Source organism: Suncus etruscus, chromosome 2 (assembly GCF_024139225.1).
Source record: "Suncus etruscus isolate mSunEtr1 chromosome 2, mSunEtr1.pri.cur, whole genome shotgun sequence".
Taxonomy (NCBI): Eukaryota; Metazoa; Chordata; class Mammalia; order Eulipotyphla; family Soricidae; genus Suncus; species Suncus etruscus.
This window is the reverse complement of record NC_064849.1, coordinates 39,721,470-39,738,337: the sequence shown is the minus strand read 5'-3', so window position 1 is coordinate 39,738,337 and position 16,868 is coordinate 39,721,470. Positions and strand designations below refer to the sequence as shown.

The 16,868-nt window shown below is 38.8% G+C and overlaps 1 protein-coding gene across 6 annotated transcripts in view; it reads right to left on the bottom strand.

Annotated features, from left to right (window-relative positions):
* Positions 1–1,747: 1,747 nt before the first annotated feature.
* Positions 1,748–16,868, bottom strand: part of TRIM9 (tripartite motif containing 9) — a 113,045-nt gene continuing 97,924 nt past the window's right edge. Inside the window, exons 8-13 of one of the 6 annotated variants that reach the window (XM_049767096.1) lie at positions 11,372–11,560; positions 8,777–8,818; positions 8,344–8,367; positions 7,222–7,525; positions 4,497–4,659; positions 1,748–2,032 (exon numbers count right to left, since the gene is read on the bottom strand). In XM_049767096.1, the coding sequence (XP_049623053.1) occupies positions 1,970–2,032; positions 4,497–4,659; positions 7,222–7,525; positions 8,344–8,367; positions 8,777–8,818; positions 11,372–11,560 (785 nt within the window). In that variant the 3' untranslated portion in view covers positions 1,748–1,969. The remainder of the gene's footprint in view (positions 2,033–4,496; positions 4,660–7,221; positions 7,526–8,343; positions 8,368–8,776; positions 8,819–11,371; positions 11,561–16,868) is intronic. The other 5 variants (XM_049767111.1, XM_049767106.1, XM_049767116.1 and 2 more) reach the window with 5 other exon arrangements.

The window sequence follows — 16,868 nt, the reverse complement described above, 5'->3', positions numbered from 1 at the left end:
ACACTCTAAAGAGACAGATCATGTGCTCTCATAAAAATCATTTATTGGCACACCAGAAATATTGATTGTTCCTAGTATAGTAGCTATATGCATCTATCATTGCAATTTAGTTTAAGCTACATGTTACAAGTCACCAGAAATCTAATTAGCTGGATGAGGTTAGTAAAGAACAAGAACAACTATGAGTCTACAGCGGCCCAGCCATCGAGTCTCATGGGAAAGTAAATCAAATATCAAACGAGTGTTGCCTGCAACAGTTTCCCTGTAGCCAAGAAAAACTCAGACAGATGTACACAGGATAGCACCCCTTCAATAAATTAGGTACATGGAACTAGAAAAACACTGGAGCCGATGGAGAGAATCAAAATTATTGTTTGCTATTTACATTTAGTATGTTTCATCCAAACTGTAACTGTAGGTCTCGAATCCTCTTTCCTCATTTTATTTGTTGTTAGTTGTTTTTTCCCCTGGTGAATTAATTTCTTAGCTCACCATCAACTCTAAAGACAACTACTGTCAGCCTTTTTCTAGGTCCTACATTTTTTTAAAACTTCATGTCAAACAAAAGCATCACAAGAGAACTTATATAAGTCTATCTCTATATAGATGTAATAATCACAATTATTTTGCTATCAAATTAGCAATGACATATAAGTTCAGTTTCTTCTAAACATTGAATTATTCCCCCAAATTAGGTTGTGGATGGCAGAAGGTGAATAGTGTGTTCATTTATCATGGGCACAGAGAGGAGACATGGATACAAGCACATTTATCCTGAGAACATGAATGCCGTGGACTGCAACTGAAGATCCCTCAGGAGTAAGAATGGATCCTCTTTCTCTGGCCAGAATTTTCCCCCCACATCCATTGTTAAGGCTTAGTATCATTGCAGCATTATTTGATAAGAATGCTGACATCAATACTACCAAAGAAGGGCTTGGTGATGGATAGCAGCAGGTACCATAATTAAAATAGCATGGTGGAAAGGCATTGAGTGGGTACATTTCTAGCAATGTGGCTAGAACATGTGGATATTTAGCATCCTTTGAAGGGAAGTGAAAGATCTTGCCAATTAGCCTCTTTGGCCCTTATTTATTTCCTTTCTAGAACTTAAAAATTATAATTATTTTATTTTGGCTTATGCATGAATATTGAGTTCCAGGAAGGCCAAGACCACATCTGTGTATTTGTTCACCTTTGTATCTACCATGTCTGGAACAGTGCCTGGTCCATAGCAGGTTCTCAAAAAAAAAAAAAAAAAAAAAGAAAAAGGAAATAATTAGGTCTCCTGGTTTGCCTCTGTCTAGAGATATTCCCTTTTCACTCAATAGTTGTGGTTGTAGTGATAGAACTTGTCCCAAAGACTTTTCTGCAGCCCTGGGCTAGAATTTTTGTGCTTCATTGTTTTAGTTCAACTGAAAATGCCACATTCACTCTAACCCGGCCCAAAAAGATCAGTTATGTGGACTTAATGCGGCATGAGAGGTCACAGGGCAAGACTAGGAAGTAAATCACCAGCTTCAAATTCAGTCCCTTCTTACCTTTCCCAATATTCTCTGTTTGACAGAAAGCTTGAGAAGGAAAGTCAACAGGAGAATTTTCCTGTGGCAGTGCCAGTTTGGGTCAGTCACCAAAACACATGAACAGAAAAATAAAGAAACCAAACAGAACTCACCAACATAAAAAATTAAGGTCAAGAAAAGCAACACAGGAGAACAGCAACAAAGTGACATGTGGGGTGTCTAGGTCCTTTGTTGGTGAGAATTGCTTAAGGTGGAAGCAAACATGGTCATTACACCAGAGAAGGGGAAGAAGGTGGGCTGAGCTGAGGGTGTGAGGTTGTGGAGAACCAGCTTTTCTCTGCTTCCTCCCCATCAGGCTCCCTGGAATCCTGGGCAGGGCTGAGCTCCCCGCTGCCTTCTCAGCTGGAGGAAGGACGAAAGACCTCTGGGGTCTTCAATGCGCAGCCTTAGGCTATGGACGCTCTGCTGGAGTAGAAGTCAGGGACCGGGAGCCCTGTGTGGAGAGTAACCTGGTGGGGAGAAGAGGCTGTTAGGTCCAGAGGCAGATCAGGAAGGAGTGCCACCTCTACCATTCCTAATTGAGAAGCAGATATTCATTCACTTCCTTTTTTTTGTTTTTTATTTTTTTATTTTTGGTTTTAGGGCCACAGTCGGTGACACTCCGGTTACTCCTGGCTATGCGCTCAGAAATCGCTCCTGACTTGGGGGACTATATGGGATGCTGGAAGATAGAACCAAGGTTCGTCCTAGGTTAGCTCAGGCAAGGCAGACGCCCTACCGCTTGCACCACTGCTCCAGCCCCATCATTCACTTCCTTTTTAATATCAATTTTGCTAAGATGCTCGAGAGAGTCTAGTTGAAGAGTTCTGTGTTGTGAACCCACGGATCTGGGTTAGACTTGACATTGTGGTTCTGGTCCGTTTACTTTTTTATTTAAGAATTCTGGGGGAGACTGCTCCTCATGACTAAATCACAGGAATCTGTGTGTACCTGAAAAAGCCTGTTGGCTACACTGGCCCCTGCAAAGTCCATGAATAAAGATCAGAAGAACAAAGATAACTCTTTCCTTATAACACATCCATTAGTTCTCCCAACTAGGATAGATCTTTTGTTTTGGGATTGCATAGAGGCTTCTTGATGTTGGCCTTTCTACTCTTTCACTGTTTTCTGTCCAACCTCATGCCTCAGTGAGGAGCAACGCAGGCAAGGCTAGAACCATTTCATACGGTGTCGTCATTTCCCCCCTTCTTGTCCAATTTTGCTCTTGTCCAATTTTCATTTGCTTTGGGACCACTTCTGGTTCTGTGCTCAGAGGTCACTCAAAGGACCATATACACTGCTGGGGACTGAACACAGGCCTCAGTCATATTCAAGGCAAGTGCTATTTGTCTAGTGCTCTAATCTGTTTTTGTTGTTATTGTTTATTTGTTCTGGTGTGTGGTATGGGGACTCACACCCAATGGTGCTAGAGATTGAATCCAGGGCTTCCCCATGCAAGGCCTGTGCTTTCCCACTAATTTATATCTGTGGCTAGAACAGAATCTTTATCAAAAGATACTTGCAATGTTCTAGAAACTCCTAAAGAGTGCAATGTGTGTTATTTTTTGGAAGAGAAATAGCTGACAACGTGAAAAATGTTGAGATTTTTCTGAGACTTACTTCTGGGTTATTTCTGGTAATTTTGTTTACAGTGCTGAGGCTGAACTATGATATTAGGTTTCAGCCTCCTAGAAGCCTTGTTGCAGAAGTATAGAGAGCACACTGACTTGCAATCATTTTTACTGTACATATTAATAAACAATACTGAGGGTTTGTGTGTGTTTGAACAGAGCAAAAGTCAGCTGCAGTGTTTTATTCTGAGACCTTATCTAATGAAGTTCATAGTGGATAATGAGCAGCACAGCTGAAGGGGGAAGTGAAAGTACATCTTGATAGAGGCTGGCAGGGCTCTGCCTGATCTTTCCTGCCCCATTCCCTCCTAATACCACCTGAATGAGGTCATTTAGACCTAGGAATTTTACTTAGGCTCTTTTTGCTTTGCTTGAAAGAACTGACCACAGCTTACTCCCTCATCCCCTTGAAGGCTAAGCTCCTGGGACCTCAATAAAGCCTTCTTACAGGAAGTGCCCTTCTAACCCTATACTCCCCTCAACCCTCAGGGTTTTTACTCCATTTTCTTTATGGCATTTTTATCACAGAACACTTATGGATAGTAATCTTGCTTATCACTTACTGATGACTCTTATAACTACAATGTAAGTAAAAAGAAGACAAGGTTTGTTTTTTTGTTGCTGTATCCTAAATATGTATAGAAGAGCCTGGCTTATTGAAGGCTTCCAGTAAAGATGTGAATGAAGAAATGAGAAGAATATGTCATTTTTTTTTTCTACAAGGAATCTGCATGGTTCTCATAAGGATCCCAAGTTCCTAGCCCATAGACAAGGACTATTTTTTCCTAACACCAAGCAAAGAAGATGCTCAGCATCTGAAAATAATGGTGTTACTACTTAAATCTTACACTACTACTTCTCAGGCATGCATGGAGCAGGGTATAAGTCAGTTTATTTGTTTTCATGTCAGCTGGTTCAAGAGCGTTTTTTATCCTGGAGATGAGTCTAGGGCTCTGATGATTGGTCCTTAGTAGAACACAAAAAAGAGTTGCAAATTTCTACTTGTGATTGACTAAAGAGTTTCCTAGAGTCAAGAGGAGGTTGGGGCCAAGAAGATGGCTGAGACCATGCCTTGCAAGTGAGATAGATGTCCTTCGTTCTGTCCCCAGTACCATATGTCCCCTGTTCCAAGCCCTGCTGGGTATGGCATCCATGTCAACAATAGCAATATCAATAAAGTTTGGCTAAGAGGGATTTGGAATCATCTCATTTGGTAGTACTGAGCTCTCTCCTTCCTCCATTGCTCCATCTGGATCTGAGGTCTCCCTCAGGTACTGTTGAAGCTCAGGCAGCTTCAGCTTACCTGTACATTCCTGTTCAGGCTGACCGCTGGGAAGAACAGGCCCTCCACGTTCTCAAACGCTATGGGGCCTTGCTGTTCATCGTTGACGAAAAAGGTCAAGGTTTTCCTATTTAGGTCGAGGAGGACCCCGATGGTGGCCCCCTTGGTGATCCCTCCCTCTGTTCTGTGGGGAAAGAAGATAACTGAGTTTCACTTGCCTGTTTTATTCTGGCAGCTCCCCTTTATGCATGGTCAAAACAGGTTTGTCAGCCTGTTTAAGATGATTGTCTTTCCCCCAACTCCCACCCCAGAACTATTTGAAACATGTTTCCCTATTTGGTTTCCCACACATAAAATTTTAATAGCACAGATATACTGTGTATCTTTTTATGTGCTATATGTATATCTGTGCTATATAAAACAGATATTGATGCATATATGTATGTCTATATACATATATGTAAAAGTTTTTACTTGCCTCTTGACACACCCCAAAACAATTTTGGGGGTGGTGGTTTAACTTATGTTGAGAGGTACAGGTTCAATCATGCCACTCTGCTGTTGCTGGGAGTGAAACTGCTCATAGGGGGTCTCTATCACTGAGCCCCAGAAATAGAAAAAAAAAAGTAAGGACAAAAAATTAGCAGATTTTTAACTGTTGAAGCTCTGCATATGTCTAAAGTGCAGGCTTTACATGGGGTGAATAAAATATCCTTAAATCTAAAAATCAAAGATCAAAATTAAGAGTATCTAAGCCAAAACAAATATATTGAGGAAATATATTGGGGCTCTTATACCACTAAACGTAAGAGCTCATTCCAGAAAAATGGTAATGTGGTGATTTTTAAATTCAGTTCCACCGAGTTTAAATTGAGATGTTGGAGATTTTCTCTAAAATGATTACAGTGAAGAACATTTTCCTCTGTAAAGGGAAGCAGTTCTACTGTAGAGGCTGAAATGATTTTCAAGAACCTACATTCAAATTCACAGAGAATTGAGTCTTACATTTCAATTGATGATTTTACAAACTCAATAGGTATGGAGTTGCAGATCTGTACGCTCCCTTGCCTCTTTGTAATCTACCAGGATTGAGTTTCATCTCAGCAGAGCAGAGTTCAGAGTGGTTCTCCCCCTTGCATGCAGAGCACAGACACAGCCGCTAGGTTTCAGACGGCGGCTTGTTAACTCACAGCTTCAACAAGGACAGCATCACATGCAGTTTGCATGCAAGCAGGTGTGTTTAGAATGTGTTTCTCTACCTAGTGTGGCATATATGTTATCATTTACTCCTCTGTATCCAAATAAAGAGGCTGGAAGGGAAAAGGAAGTGTGGTACCTGAGTTAGGGCATCAGGACCCCAGTGACAAAGGGTTCCTCTAAATCTAAGTCCATAAAGATAAGTAAGTGTTGCTAGCAGGTTGAAATGATATGTGTCCTCACTTCAAGTGCTGTTGTCTGATCCTCACCTGAATGTGCTATGGAAGACAGTGTGAAGGGCACAAGGAGTAAAGGCCAGAGAAGCCTCCTACCTAGCCTGAGATTTGACAGTAATGAGTTAAAAGCTAAAGGGTTACACTTTTTTCCCCTACCACTGGACTTGCTTTCCTGAGGATCTGATTATATCTGCTTAAAAATAGGGGCCTCCCCAGCAGTGCTCTAAGGATTCATAGGCCACTCCCAGTGATGCTTGGCCCTGAGGTGCAGTTTCCATGCTCAGCCCCAGGATTCAGTTTGGGCCAAAGGCCATGTAGGCCACCAGAGTCATAGGTAGCAGTGCTGAGGGTGGAGTTATGCCGTGCTGGAGATCCAACCCAGGGCCTCTCACACATGCCAGACCAGCACTTTGAACTAATTCCAAGCCCCTAAATACAACTTTTTTTTTTCTTTTCAGAGACACAAGTGAGATATTTTAGTGAAGCCAAGAATAAGGTTAATCATGTCTAAGATTTCTCTATTTAGGAAATTTGAGGAAGAAAGAGAAAAGAACCAAATGAAAAAGAAAGTCTGGTACAAATGTGGGTTAGATTGTAATTGTCTAGGTTTTGGTAGTTAAGGAAAACTTAGATGACTGTGTTCTTTATGTTAGGAAACTAAGTATACTGAACTTGACCAAAAATAATAAAGTTCTTTAAGTATGAAGCTATGCAAATTCACATTAATAAGATGGAGTTAATAAGGCCTTTTATTCTGAGCAGTGGTAGTAATAATCATCATAGGAATAAGGTAATGGCTTCTAGTCTCCAGTGTCTCTGATGTTAGGTATTCATAAATATCTCTTTTACTTTTGAGAACAATTCAGTCTAAAGAAACACTATTCTAATTTGGTAGCTCTGAAAACAGAAGTTCAAAAGCAAAAACAAAACAAAAACCAAAGTAACTTGTCCAAAGTGTTTTTCTGGTCAGTTGTGAATTTCAGAACTCTGGAAAGTTTCCCTATAATGAAAAGCATGGGGGTTCCTTGTTCATGCCTCTGCATTCAATGCAAAAAACCAAAAACAGGCAAAACCCCAAAAAGGAAAAAAAAAAAAGAAAAATAAAAAAGAAAAATCCAAAAAGAAACCCAGTAAAATCAACGACAAAAACCCATCAGATGGATTCAGCTAAGAAGAGTAGAATTCCTGTACTGTAATTCCTGTAAATGAAGGCTGGTCCAGCTTCCTGAATGCTATCTAGTTATGGACCTGAGGATCTCATTCTTGACCAGAAGCCAACGTGAAGATGGCTTGGTTTGGGGGCTGCAGGGTACCTGTTGGTGTGCGAGTTGTTGTGCATGAACCAGCTCCGGTTATTGTCCACATACATTGCCCAAGCTTTGTCGTCCTTCCCTAACATCACATCCTTCATCACATCCATGCGAGCCACGCCAAAGGCAGGGTCGGGATGGTTGTCATAGCGATCCACAGTGAGCTCCCAGTAGTGGACACCCTTGGAGAAGCCTGTCTTCCCCAGCACCACCCGGTCATCATAGCTGCTGCAGGTGACGGTCAGGTTGTCATTGGAGAGGATGATGTCAGAATGCGCCGAACCAGGATCAAAAGCAAACCAGGCCACTGGGGGAGAAGAGAAGTGAATGGGGTTATGAGAGGGGCCCCACCAGTCCCACACCATACCTTGCTTCTTGGAGGAGGAGCACTCTACTCCGGTTCATGCTGTCATGCAGGGAGAAGACGTCCAAGACCCCACAGGGGCTGTGAGCGAGTGGACAGGGGACATCCTGTGAACTGGTGTTCTCTGCTCTTAGCATATGGAGAGCACAAGACCAGTTCAGAATAGGCTGCCTTGCTCAGATTACCCTACTAACCTGATAATCTAGTAGTGAGGCTGCATTGGTTTGGGAGGCTGCATTGGTTTCTCTGGGTGACTGGCAAAACAGTTCACCAGAAACAAAAAGGGAGAGGGGTATGCTGAAAGATCTGTTTAACCCCAAGGCAGGGTGCTTGGATCAAGAATCTTAGATGAAGGAGGCATAAGACACACCACATGAAACCAGGAACCCATGGCATAAGTGCTCAAATCCAGTCAATCTGAATACTTCCTCAGTGCAGCTGAAAGCTCAAAACTGTAGTTATCAGTAACATAAGCTTGTTTTATTATGTGACGTAGATGTAAATAGACTGCTTCTTCTGATAACTTAAAACATACTTGGCATACCGCTCCTAAAATTAACAAGTGGAATCTTTTGCTGGAGCAGTAGATATTTTGGATGTTGGCTGCAGGAAGAATGACATCTCTGTGCATGTTGCTATAATCAGAATCCTACAAATAGCCACACTCCCTCAAGATGAAGATGCTGATTCATTGAACCCATTTGTCACCTCACATGCACTTTGGTCTCCATTATGAGTAACAGAATAAGCTTATTCCATACCTGCCAACAGCTTTTTAATGTCAACTGTTGTCATTCCAAGTGCAAGGCATAAGAGAAAGAAACAGGAGGCAAAATTGACATTGATGAGAAAATAAGTCTCTTTGCATTGACAATCAAAAAGGGGTTTAATTTAAAATGTCAGAGACATTACAGTAGTTGGTTGGACTTGTACCTCTCTAAACATCAAGGACCCATAAAGAGTGCTTTGTGTAAATGTATAAGGAAATTGGGGTACACATCTCCTTTGTGGTACACAGGCAAAATATACAGGTGTTTCAATTTTCTAAGAATTTCAGAAACTATTATATGGGTTTGAATGACAAATAGACAAGTTTATTGACATAAAATAAACTGCCACCATTTGCTTAGTGAAAGGAAATTGAACACACTAATCACACAAGTCAGAAGTAAGAATTACAGGAGTTATACTTGCCTAATTGAGAGTAAGGTGCAGATTGTGTCTCAAAATTGCATCCTATAAAGAGATACTACACATCAAAGATATGAAACAAACACCAAGGGGATAAAATTATTTTTATACACATAAAAGCACCAACTAAATAGAGTCACCAAAAGCCTGATTCATGAAAAACCAAAGCCCTTCTCATGTCAGTCTATTTTGCTGGATAAAAAACTTGCTTCTCTGTTCTTTCAAAATGAAAAGTACATTTTTCATTTTAATAGAATCACACTTTAATAGATCATTCTTCAATTTATTCTAACCTCCAGACTTTAAAATTTCATCATCTTCCAAATTCAATCTTTCTCACAGAGTTTTCATAGTCAGAAGGATTTTTATTTTTTTAATGATAATTGATCCAACTGATATGAAATCACTAGATCTTGGCAAAACTCCATTTTACATCACCTTTCTATGAACTTTTAATTCTGGTTATGCCAAAGAGCTATTGTTGTGATTTGGTACCAAGTGAATTATACATAGATAACCAAACACATAACATTACTAAATATATTTGATAATTATTAATAATAACTTGAATTAAATGTAGTAACCCCCTTAATTACTTTACATCACTGTACTACATGAGTGCTTTTCACCACTGGATGGCATGGTAGATGGTAAGGGTTGTAGGTGGTTCAGGGAGATTAGTATCGGCTAAGGAAAATTTTTAACATCTTTAAGATTTGGATTCTCTTATCCAAATATCTATTGGAGTGAAGGAAACAGTCAGGCTTAAAATGTAGAAAGGTGTATGAACTATAATGCATTGTCAGGACTAATTTTGGAAAAATGTGTTCTTGATAACCTCTGAGGGATACAGGATTAGTTATTTTTGCTACTCAGCATATACTTATATACTAATATTATACTTATATACTACACTATGTATACTATAGTATATACTATATTATGCTTATATACTGTACTCCATACACTATAGTATATACTAAACCTTAAAAACAATGAGAGGGTAATCTATCAATTACAGTATTTTTAGAAGAACTGAGACAGTAACTTGTTAAAAAGTGAGGCAAAACCAAAATTCAAGGGTTATGAGTTGAATTTTAATTTTATCATGAAATAATTTATATGTAAAAGAATAACTTCCTCTCAATGAATGACTGCTTTTTTTATTAACTTATAATTTCCATTGATAGCTTATAATGCAGTGAATATGAAATACATGGAGACTAAAAACCACATTTATATCCAACACTGAAATCATCTATCTAGAATATAGTAGGGCTTTTAAATGTTTTTTTTTTTGATGAATCATGCCTGGTGCATATTTGTTTCAAAACAATTTTTCTAAAATCTTTTTACACTATTTTAAGCATATCATTTTACATTTACAGTTTCACGAATACAACTAGAACAACGCTGTCAAACACAGCCATCAAATATTCCACACCAAATTTCATTTTATTTTGAGACAATATACATTACAAAGACTATTACAATTTTTAGTACATTAGACACAGTGAATAGTTCCATAACAAAGTATGTTTGAAAGCTTGTGGTGCACAAGAAAACAATAAAAAAATGTAAAAGCACAAAGAAAAACACCATTTTAACGAGAGTTTGAAGTCCCTGCATCCTTTTTGCACTGTCATGCTGTGGTCTTCTTCATTCCAGAATGTGGGATGAGCAAAAAGAAGAAAATAAACCACCAAAGAAACCTATGGGATGTGAAATGTACAACATTATGTATATCCATGATTATAATATAGTCCTGAAGAGATCAAATAGGTCTGCATTTCATATCTTTTAAGATTCTATTTGCCAGAGCTCTCTGCACACTAACACAGGTTCAGCTGCTCCAAAAACAGCCTGGGCCCTGTCACCATCCATTGGACTGTGGAAAAACTGCAGGAGGCCAGAATTTGGGATGCTCTTTGGGCATTAACGAAGGGTTCTAATTTAGCTACTGGTGCTTCCCTGACTTCCTGTCTTGGAAAAAAAAATTAGCTATGAGCCCAAATGTCCTACAAGTGAGCACAGGCCTTTGCAGATAAATGCTTTCACTTCTGCTTTGGTTTGCCTGCATTGCAGGATGCATTCTGCTATTGGTGTGTTTTTATTTTTATTTATTTATAAAATGAAAGATCTCTTGAGTCTATGTTTAATCAGACCACTTTAGGCTGGATGCACTATCCAGTTTTCCAGACATTGCTGGTTTCCTGGATACAGCAGGACTGCAAACCTCCAAACAAAGGTCATAGCCTCCACTCAGCCAAGCACCAGTGCTGTGCAGTGCCACTGCATGTGATGACAGAGAGGGTCATCCATGGTGCTGTCAGCTTGAGAAAAAAGAACAACTTCACTGATCACTTTTCAACGCCATCAAACACTGAGCACAGCTCGATGGTTGGTCCTCACACCATACAAACAAGAATGCCACAAAGCTCCATCATCCAAATGATCCTCATACTGGAAGCAGGCCACAGACACAGATCAGCTCACAGCCCTCTCCAATGCACATGAATGGCAAGAACAAAACAGGTGTTTCAGAGATGCCTTCAAGGCACAGAGATCAAGAGGAAAGGTCAGAGGTGCTCAGCTCACCCGATGTATTGAGAGACTGTAAAGAGGAATGCAAGCTCAGCTGGTGGGGTGAGGATCTCAAATCAAAGTAGGATCTCCCGGGAAAGCTGGGTTGCAGATTAAGGGTGGAAGAGAAAGGACTCATTCTACGCAGCGGCAATCTTTCCGAAGGCACTGGAAAAGGGAGTGTCTGTTCTTCTGAGTCTGTGTCTAAATGTAAGATCAATGCAAACTAGGCATCAGACATTTGCTGCCTGCCCATGTACAGTTCCCCAGCCCTGTCTCAGGCACAGAACCTCACCCTTCCCACTGGTGTCACGGATCCTGTGTTTGGGTGCTTGGAGGATGTTCCTCTTCAGGACCCCAAGCCATGAACACCTCTATTACCATAGACAACTGTGTCTATTCTTTCCCTTTACAGCCCCAATTATAGTGGAAGAAAAATAAAGATTTTCTTTTAACTAGGTGAAATAATTTGTATTCTATTTTGAGACCTTTAAGGTAAATTTTACTCCTTGATGACCAGATATACTTTTTGGTCCCTTCCACTATCTTATAAGTTATTACTTTACCACAATAACCTTTTAAGGATTGTTTGTGTAGATGACAATTTGTACAAAACACTTGCTGATTTTCTATACCTTTCCTCTTTTTTCCCATTTCTAAATGGAATTTCTCTTTCTCTTTCTCTCAAATGGAAGCTGAAAATATGGCTGAACAAGTCACCTGCAACAGTCATACCTTTGTTTCTGAATTATGACCATCCTCTAGGGATACCACTCAACATTTCTGATTTTTTTAAATTAATATCTTTATTTAAACACCTTGATTACAAACATGATTGTGATTGGGTTTCAGTCATGTAAAGAATACCCTCCTTCACCAGTCTAATTCTTTAATAATAAATACTGTAGGTAATGGGTGAATGCACTGATGTTCAAAAACTGCACTGTGAAGTCTGTATAATAATAAGAAAAAGTATAATTAATTACTTTCTTTTGTTTTAGATGGACTTGTTAGTAGTTTTTTTCTAAATCACTTCTAAAATCACTCTTTTCTCTTTTGTCAAACAAAAACTGGCTTGATAGCAAGGTGGTCTGATCAAGGAGGTATTTTTGGTTTTGTTTAACCAATTGGGGTCTCCTTAGAACTCAATTTAAGAGAAATTATTGAGGAGCTATACAAATCATATAATATGGTAATATTCTTTTTTTGGGAGGGGCACACCCATTTGACGCTCAGGGGTTACTCCTGGCTGTGGGCTCAGAAATTGCTTTTGGCTTGGGGGGTACCATTTGGGACGCCAGAGGATGGAACCAAGGTCTGTCCTAGGCTACCGCTTGCAAGGCAGACACCTTACCTCTAGTACCACTGCTCAGGCTCCTAATATGGTAATATTCTATGTCCAAAAGCAGCCATGGAACTTTCTTCCCATTGTAAAAATAAATTTTGTTTTGGTGGCTAGAGAAAGTTCTTAGGAATATTTTTCTTGTTTGAGTCTGTTAACTCCTCTGTCTCGAGTATACCCTTCTCCTATTGAAATGATACTTTGGGGGGGGGAGGTGGCTCAGGGCGTAGGGCATCTGCCTTGCACGTGCTAGCCTAGGACAAACTGCGGTTCAATCCCCCGGTGTCCCATATGGTCCCCCAAGCCAGGAACAATTTCTGAGCACATAGCCAGGAGTAACCCCTGAGCATCACCAGGTGTGGCCGAAAAACAAAAAATGAAAAAACAAAACAAAGCAAACAAACAAAAAAGAAATGAGACTTAGAGGAATATTCAAACAAAAACAACTAGAATCCATGTATGTAAAATATGGCCCTAGTTAAAGTGTAAAATAAAGCATCAGAGAAGTTTAATGCCAAAATCAGCCTTATTTTCATTTCTGCACTTACAATTTTAAAGTTAGCTTTTCAGGATTTACACTACTCCCAGGAGAAATTTATTGCCTTTTCAAAGAAAAGTATGCCATATCTCAGAGAAAAGAAATAGCTATTTATGAATTTAGGCTCTTATATTCCCCATTAAAACAAATTCATATTTTCTTCTATCTAAACTTCATGTGATTTGGATGACTGGTCATTGTGATTATTGCTTCATTCAGAAATGGTAAATCAAATTATTTGTTAGAATTATATCAAGGAGAAAGTAGTTTTCTACTTTAATAAAAATAACTGAAATATGACAACACTAAACTAAAATGGGTTTTTTTTAAAGAAGAATAGGGATTCTAGTTATATTTATGTTGAAAAGATTTTTTTTATTTTCAAGAATTTGTTTGGAACATGTGTTTTTACATGTTGTGACTATTCACTAATTGAACATACTGTGGCTTTAAAAATGAAGAGAACAAACAGAGTCAAATAAGCTTCAGTCTATTGAATGTTCTAATAATCTTATTAAGTTAGTGAAGAGATGTGTACTGAATCCAGACTCTGAGTAGCATAGTCAGTCTCATCATGAAATGTACTTACCATTTCTATTCTCAGTATCAGGAGGAAGAACTTAAAGTTTGTAATGACATCACTCAGTGGATTAACAGTTCAGAATAGTTAGGATTATTCACATATATGACGCTAACAAAACTATATATTATATAAAAGCACTAAAATAGTGCTTTTATTCTCATTCTTTTGGTGAATCAATCAATGCCTTACTGATGCTTTAGTTTCCTTTTAATTCCTGCTATTTTTGAGTCATTCCTGTTATTTATTTATTTATTTGGGGGGTGCACACCTGGGAGCTCTCAGGGCCTACTTCTCGCTCTGAGCTTAGAAATCACTCCTGGCTGGCTTGAGGGATCATATGGGATGCTGGGAATTGAATCAGGGTCAGTCCTGGGTTGGCTGTGTGCAAAGCAAACACCCTTCTGCTGTGCTTTTGTTCCAGTCCTGAGTCATACCTGTTATTTAGGCAACTAATTTTACATACACATTCTGTAATCATTCCATCTGCATTTTCCCTAATTTTGTTCTTTCATACCCTTGACATGAATCCTACCAATTCTTTTCAAAGAAGCTTCTGAAATCTCTTCCCCACCATCTTGTCCAGAAAGTTTCCAAAGAAATCACCAAAGCAAGAACACTTGGTTCTAACCAGATCACACAAATATTGTTTTTTTATGTCCTCTCCAAGTACCAAGCACAAGTCAGTATCTATATGTAGTCATTGCCACTTCATATTATCTTAGGTTGCAGGAGTCTTAGAGGGAAGACACTTGGCCCATTGCATCTGAGAAGAACCCTCAAGATTTTCCTTAAGACCCACTGTGTCCCTGAAATTGCCTCTGGACAGTCAGTACAGTTTGTTTTTATTATTGCTTATTTTGGTTTGAATACATATTTCAGGAAGTCTTCACATTGATATCTCAGCTACCTAAAGCCTATACCTTGTTTTTCAAGTATTTAAAGGCAGCCACCAATCCTTCTGGGTTAAAAAGAATTTATTTCTAACATTTTCTTTAATGGTATGAATTGTAGATCACCCTCTTTTTCAAGTCCCATTGGATATGTTCAAATATGTGAAGAAACCAAGAAAATATTGGGAACAACATAGCCAGTTCTTGGTTTAGTCAAATCACAGAGCTACATCGATCATACACACAGCTTTCCATGTGTGGATTCTATATGCCTATTGAAGGCAGAAAAGCTGTACATCCTATTTCTTCACCAAATTTTAGATGTGGAGAGGTTTATATGACTAGTAATGGTCTGTTGGCATAGACCATTCTATTGATGAAGAAAGAGTTTACAGGTTTTTTTTTTTTTTTTTTTTAGAGTATATGATGCAAAAGCTGTTTAAGGTCCAGCTAATAATCAGGATAATTACTATTAACTCTAATGTATAAATAACCAGAGAAAGACAAGGGGCTCCTTAAAAGAGTTTTAATTTATCATCCAATTTTAGCACATGCAGTGTGCTAACAACTGAGTTTTACTACTGAGTTAAAACAGCATGATGGGACCAAGGAATAGTTCAGTGAGTAAGGTGATTGCCTTGCATGTGGCTGGATTCAATCTCTGGCACCTTATATAGTTCCATGAGCACCACCAAGAGTCATTCCTGAGTGTAGAGTCAATATAGCCCCAGGTGTTTCAAAAAATAGGAACAAAACCAAAAAACAGCTGTGGGAAAGAGTATGACACCTGAACACCAGTGTGACAACCCTAAACATATCTATAACTTCAGAAAGAGGACTGTACTTGTAGCAAGAACATGTGAATCCATGTTTCCCATCAATGTTGTCAATGATGAAAAGTGTTCTTTTGCCCTTTCCTGGGTAGTGTTTCTTTCACATTTTGGATCAGTTGGAGTGATCCGAAGTGTGAAATAAATAATATCTGGGTGATATATGCTCATCTGACTCACTATCTATTACTTTGAGTTGTCCAATAATGACATTTTACTGGCCACCTTTCATGTGGCAGATACTACATTAGAATCATGCAATTGGGAATTAGGAGGTTGTAGAAGAACTGACTACAAGAAGTGATCCCTAATTGTAGAGCCAGAAGTCCTGAGTACTACTATAGGTGCCTAAAAACAAAACAAAACAAAACATTAAATAAAAGGAAAAAATAATTGGTTGAAAATCTGTGTCCTCTATTATTGATATTTGTGTTTCTGAAGATAACATTTCTTGACCACTTCCAGCAAGGATAGAGTATGAAATTTTCCTATGGATGTGATGTTGCAGAATATTTTGCAAATGTGAAATAAAGCTTCTGAGATGTTACTTGAAAGATTCAAAGAGGAAAAGTAAAGATTCCTTATGACCACAAATGCTAGTCCAGCATCTTTGGTGCCTGGGTAGCTTGCTTGTTTGTCTTTCTGCTGCAAGTGAATAAATTCCTGACCCAAGTTCCCTTGGGCTTTGATCCAAGGAGATGATTGCATTTCAGAGCACAGTAAAGTAGAATGAGTCATTAAACACTGTGCTCACATGCAGTGTTAAAGATGCGTTTCGGTGCCATTTAAGCCAGCTGTAAAATAATTTGCTTTTGTGGGAAAGTGTTTTAAAAAGAGACAAAGAGATAATGAAGGTGGTTGAGTTTCCTTACATGATCTAATAAGCATCTAAAGTTATTATTAGGTCTAACTAGTACATAATTTACAACAAACAGTGGTATTTTAAACTTTCTTAAATGTGGCATTAATTGCAATTGAGAAGGGAGAAACAAATCTGTTTTGAAAATTTCTTTTCAAAAGTAAAAATGAACATCTATGTACCACCCCTGGGATGATTGTATCCTATGTCATCAAGTCATTCACACCAATGTAGAATACTATGGTGTTAATGAAAGACCTATCATCTGAAGAACTGAAATGTTTCATAGTTCAAAAGTACAAAGGATTTAAAAGGACTAAACTTTCTTCATTGATTGCAATGCACATCCCCAAATCTGAAACAGACTTAAGATCCAATTCAAACATACGGGGCAAATTCAGGAAGTTCCCTGAAATAGCATGAATATTATCTAAATGAGAAGGAACAATGTCATTTATTTTTTTTTCTTG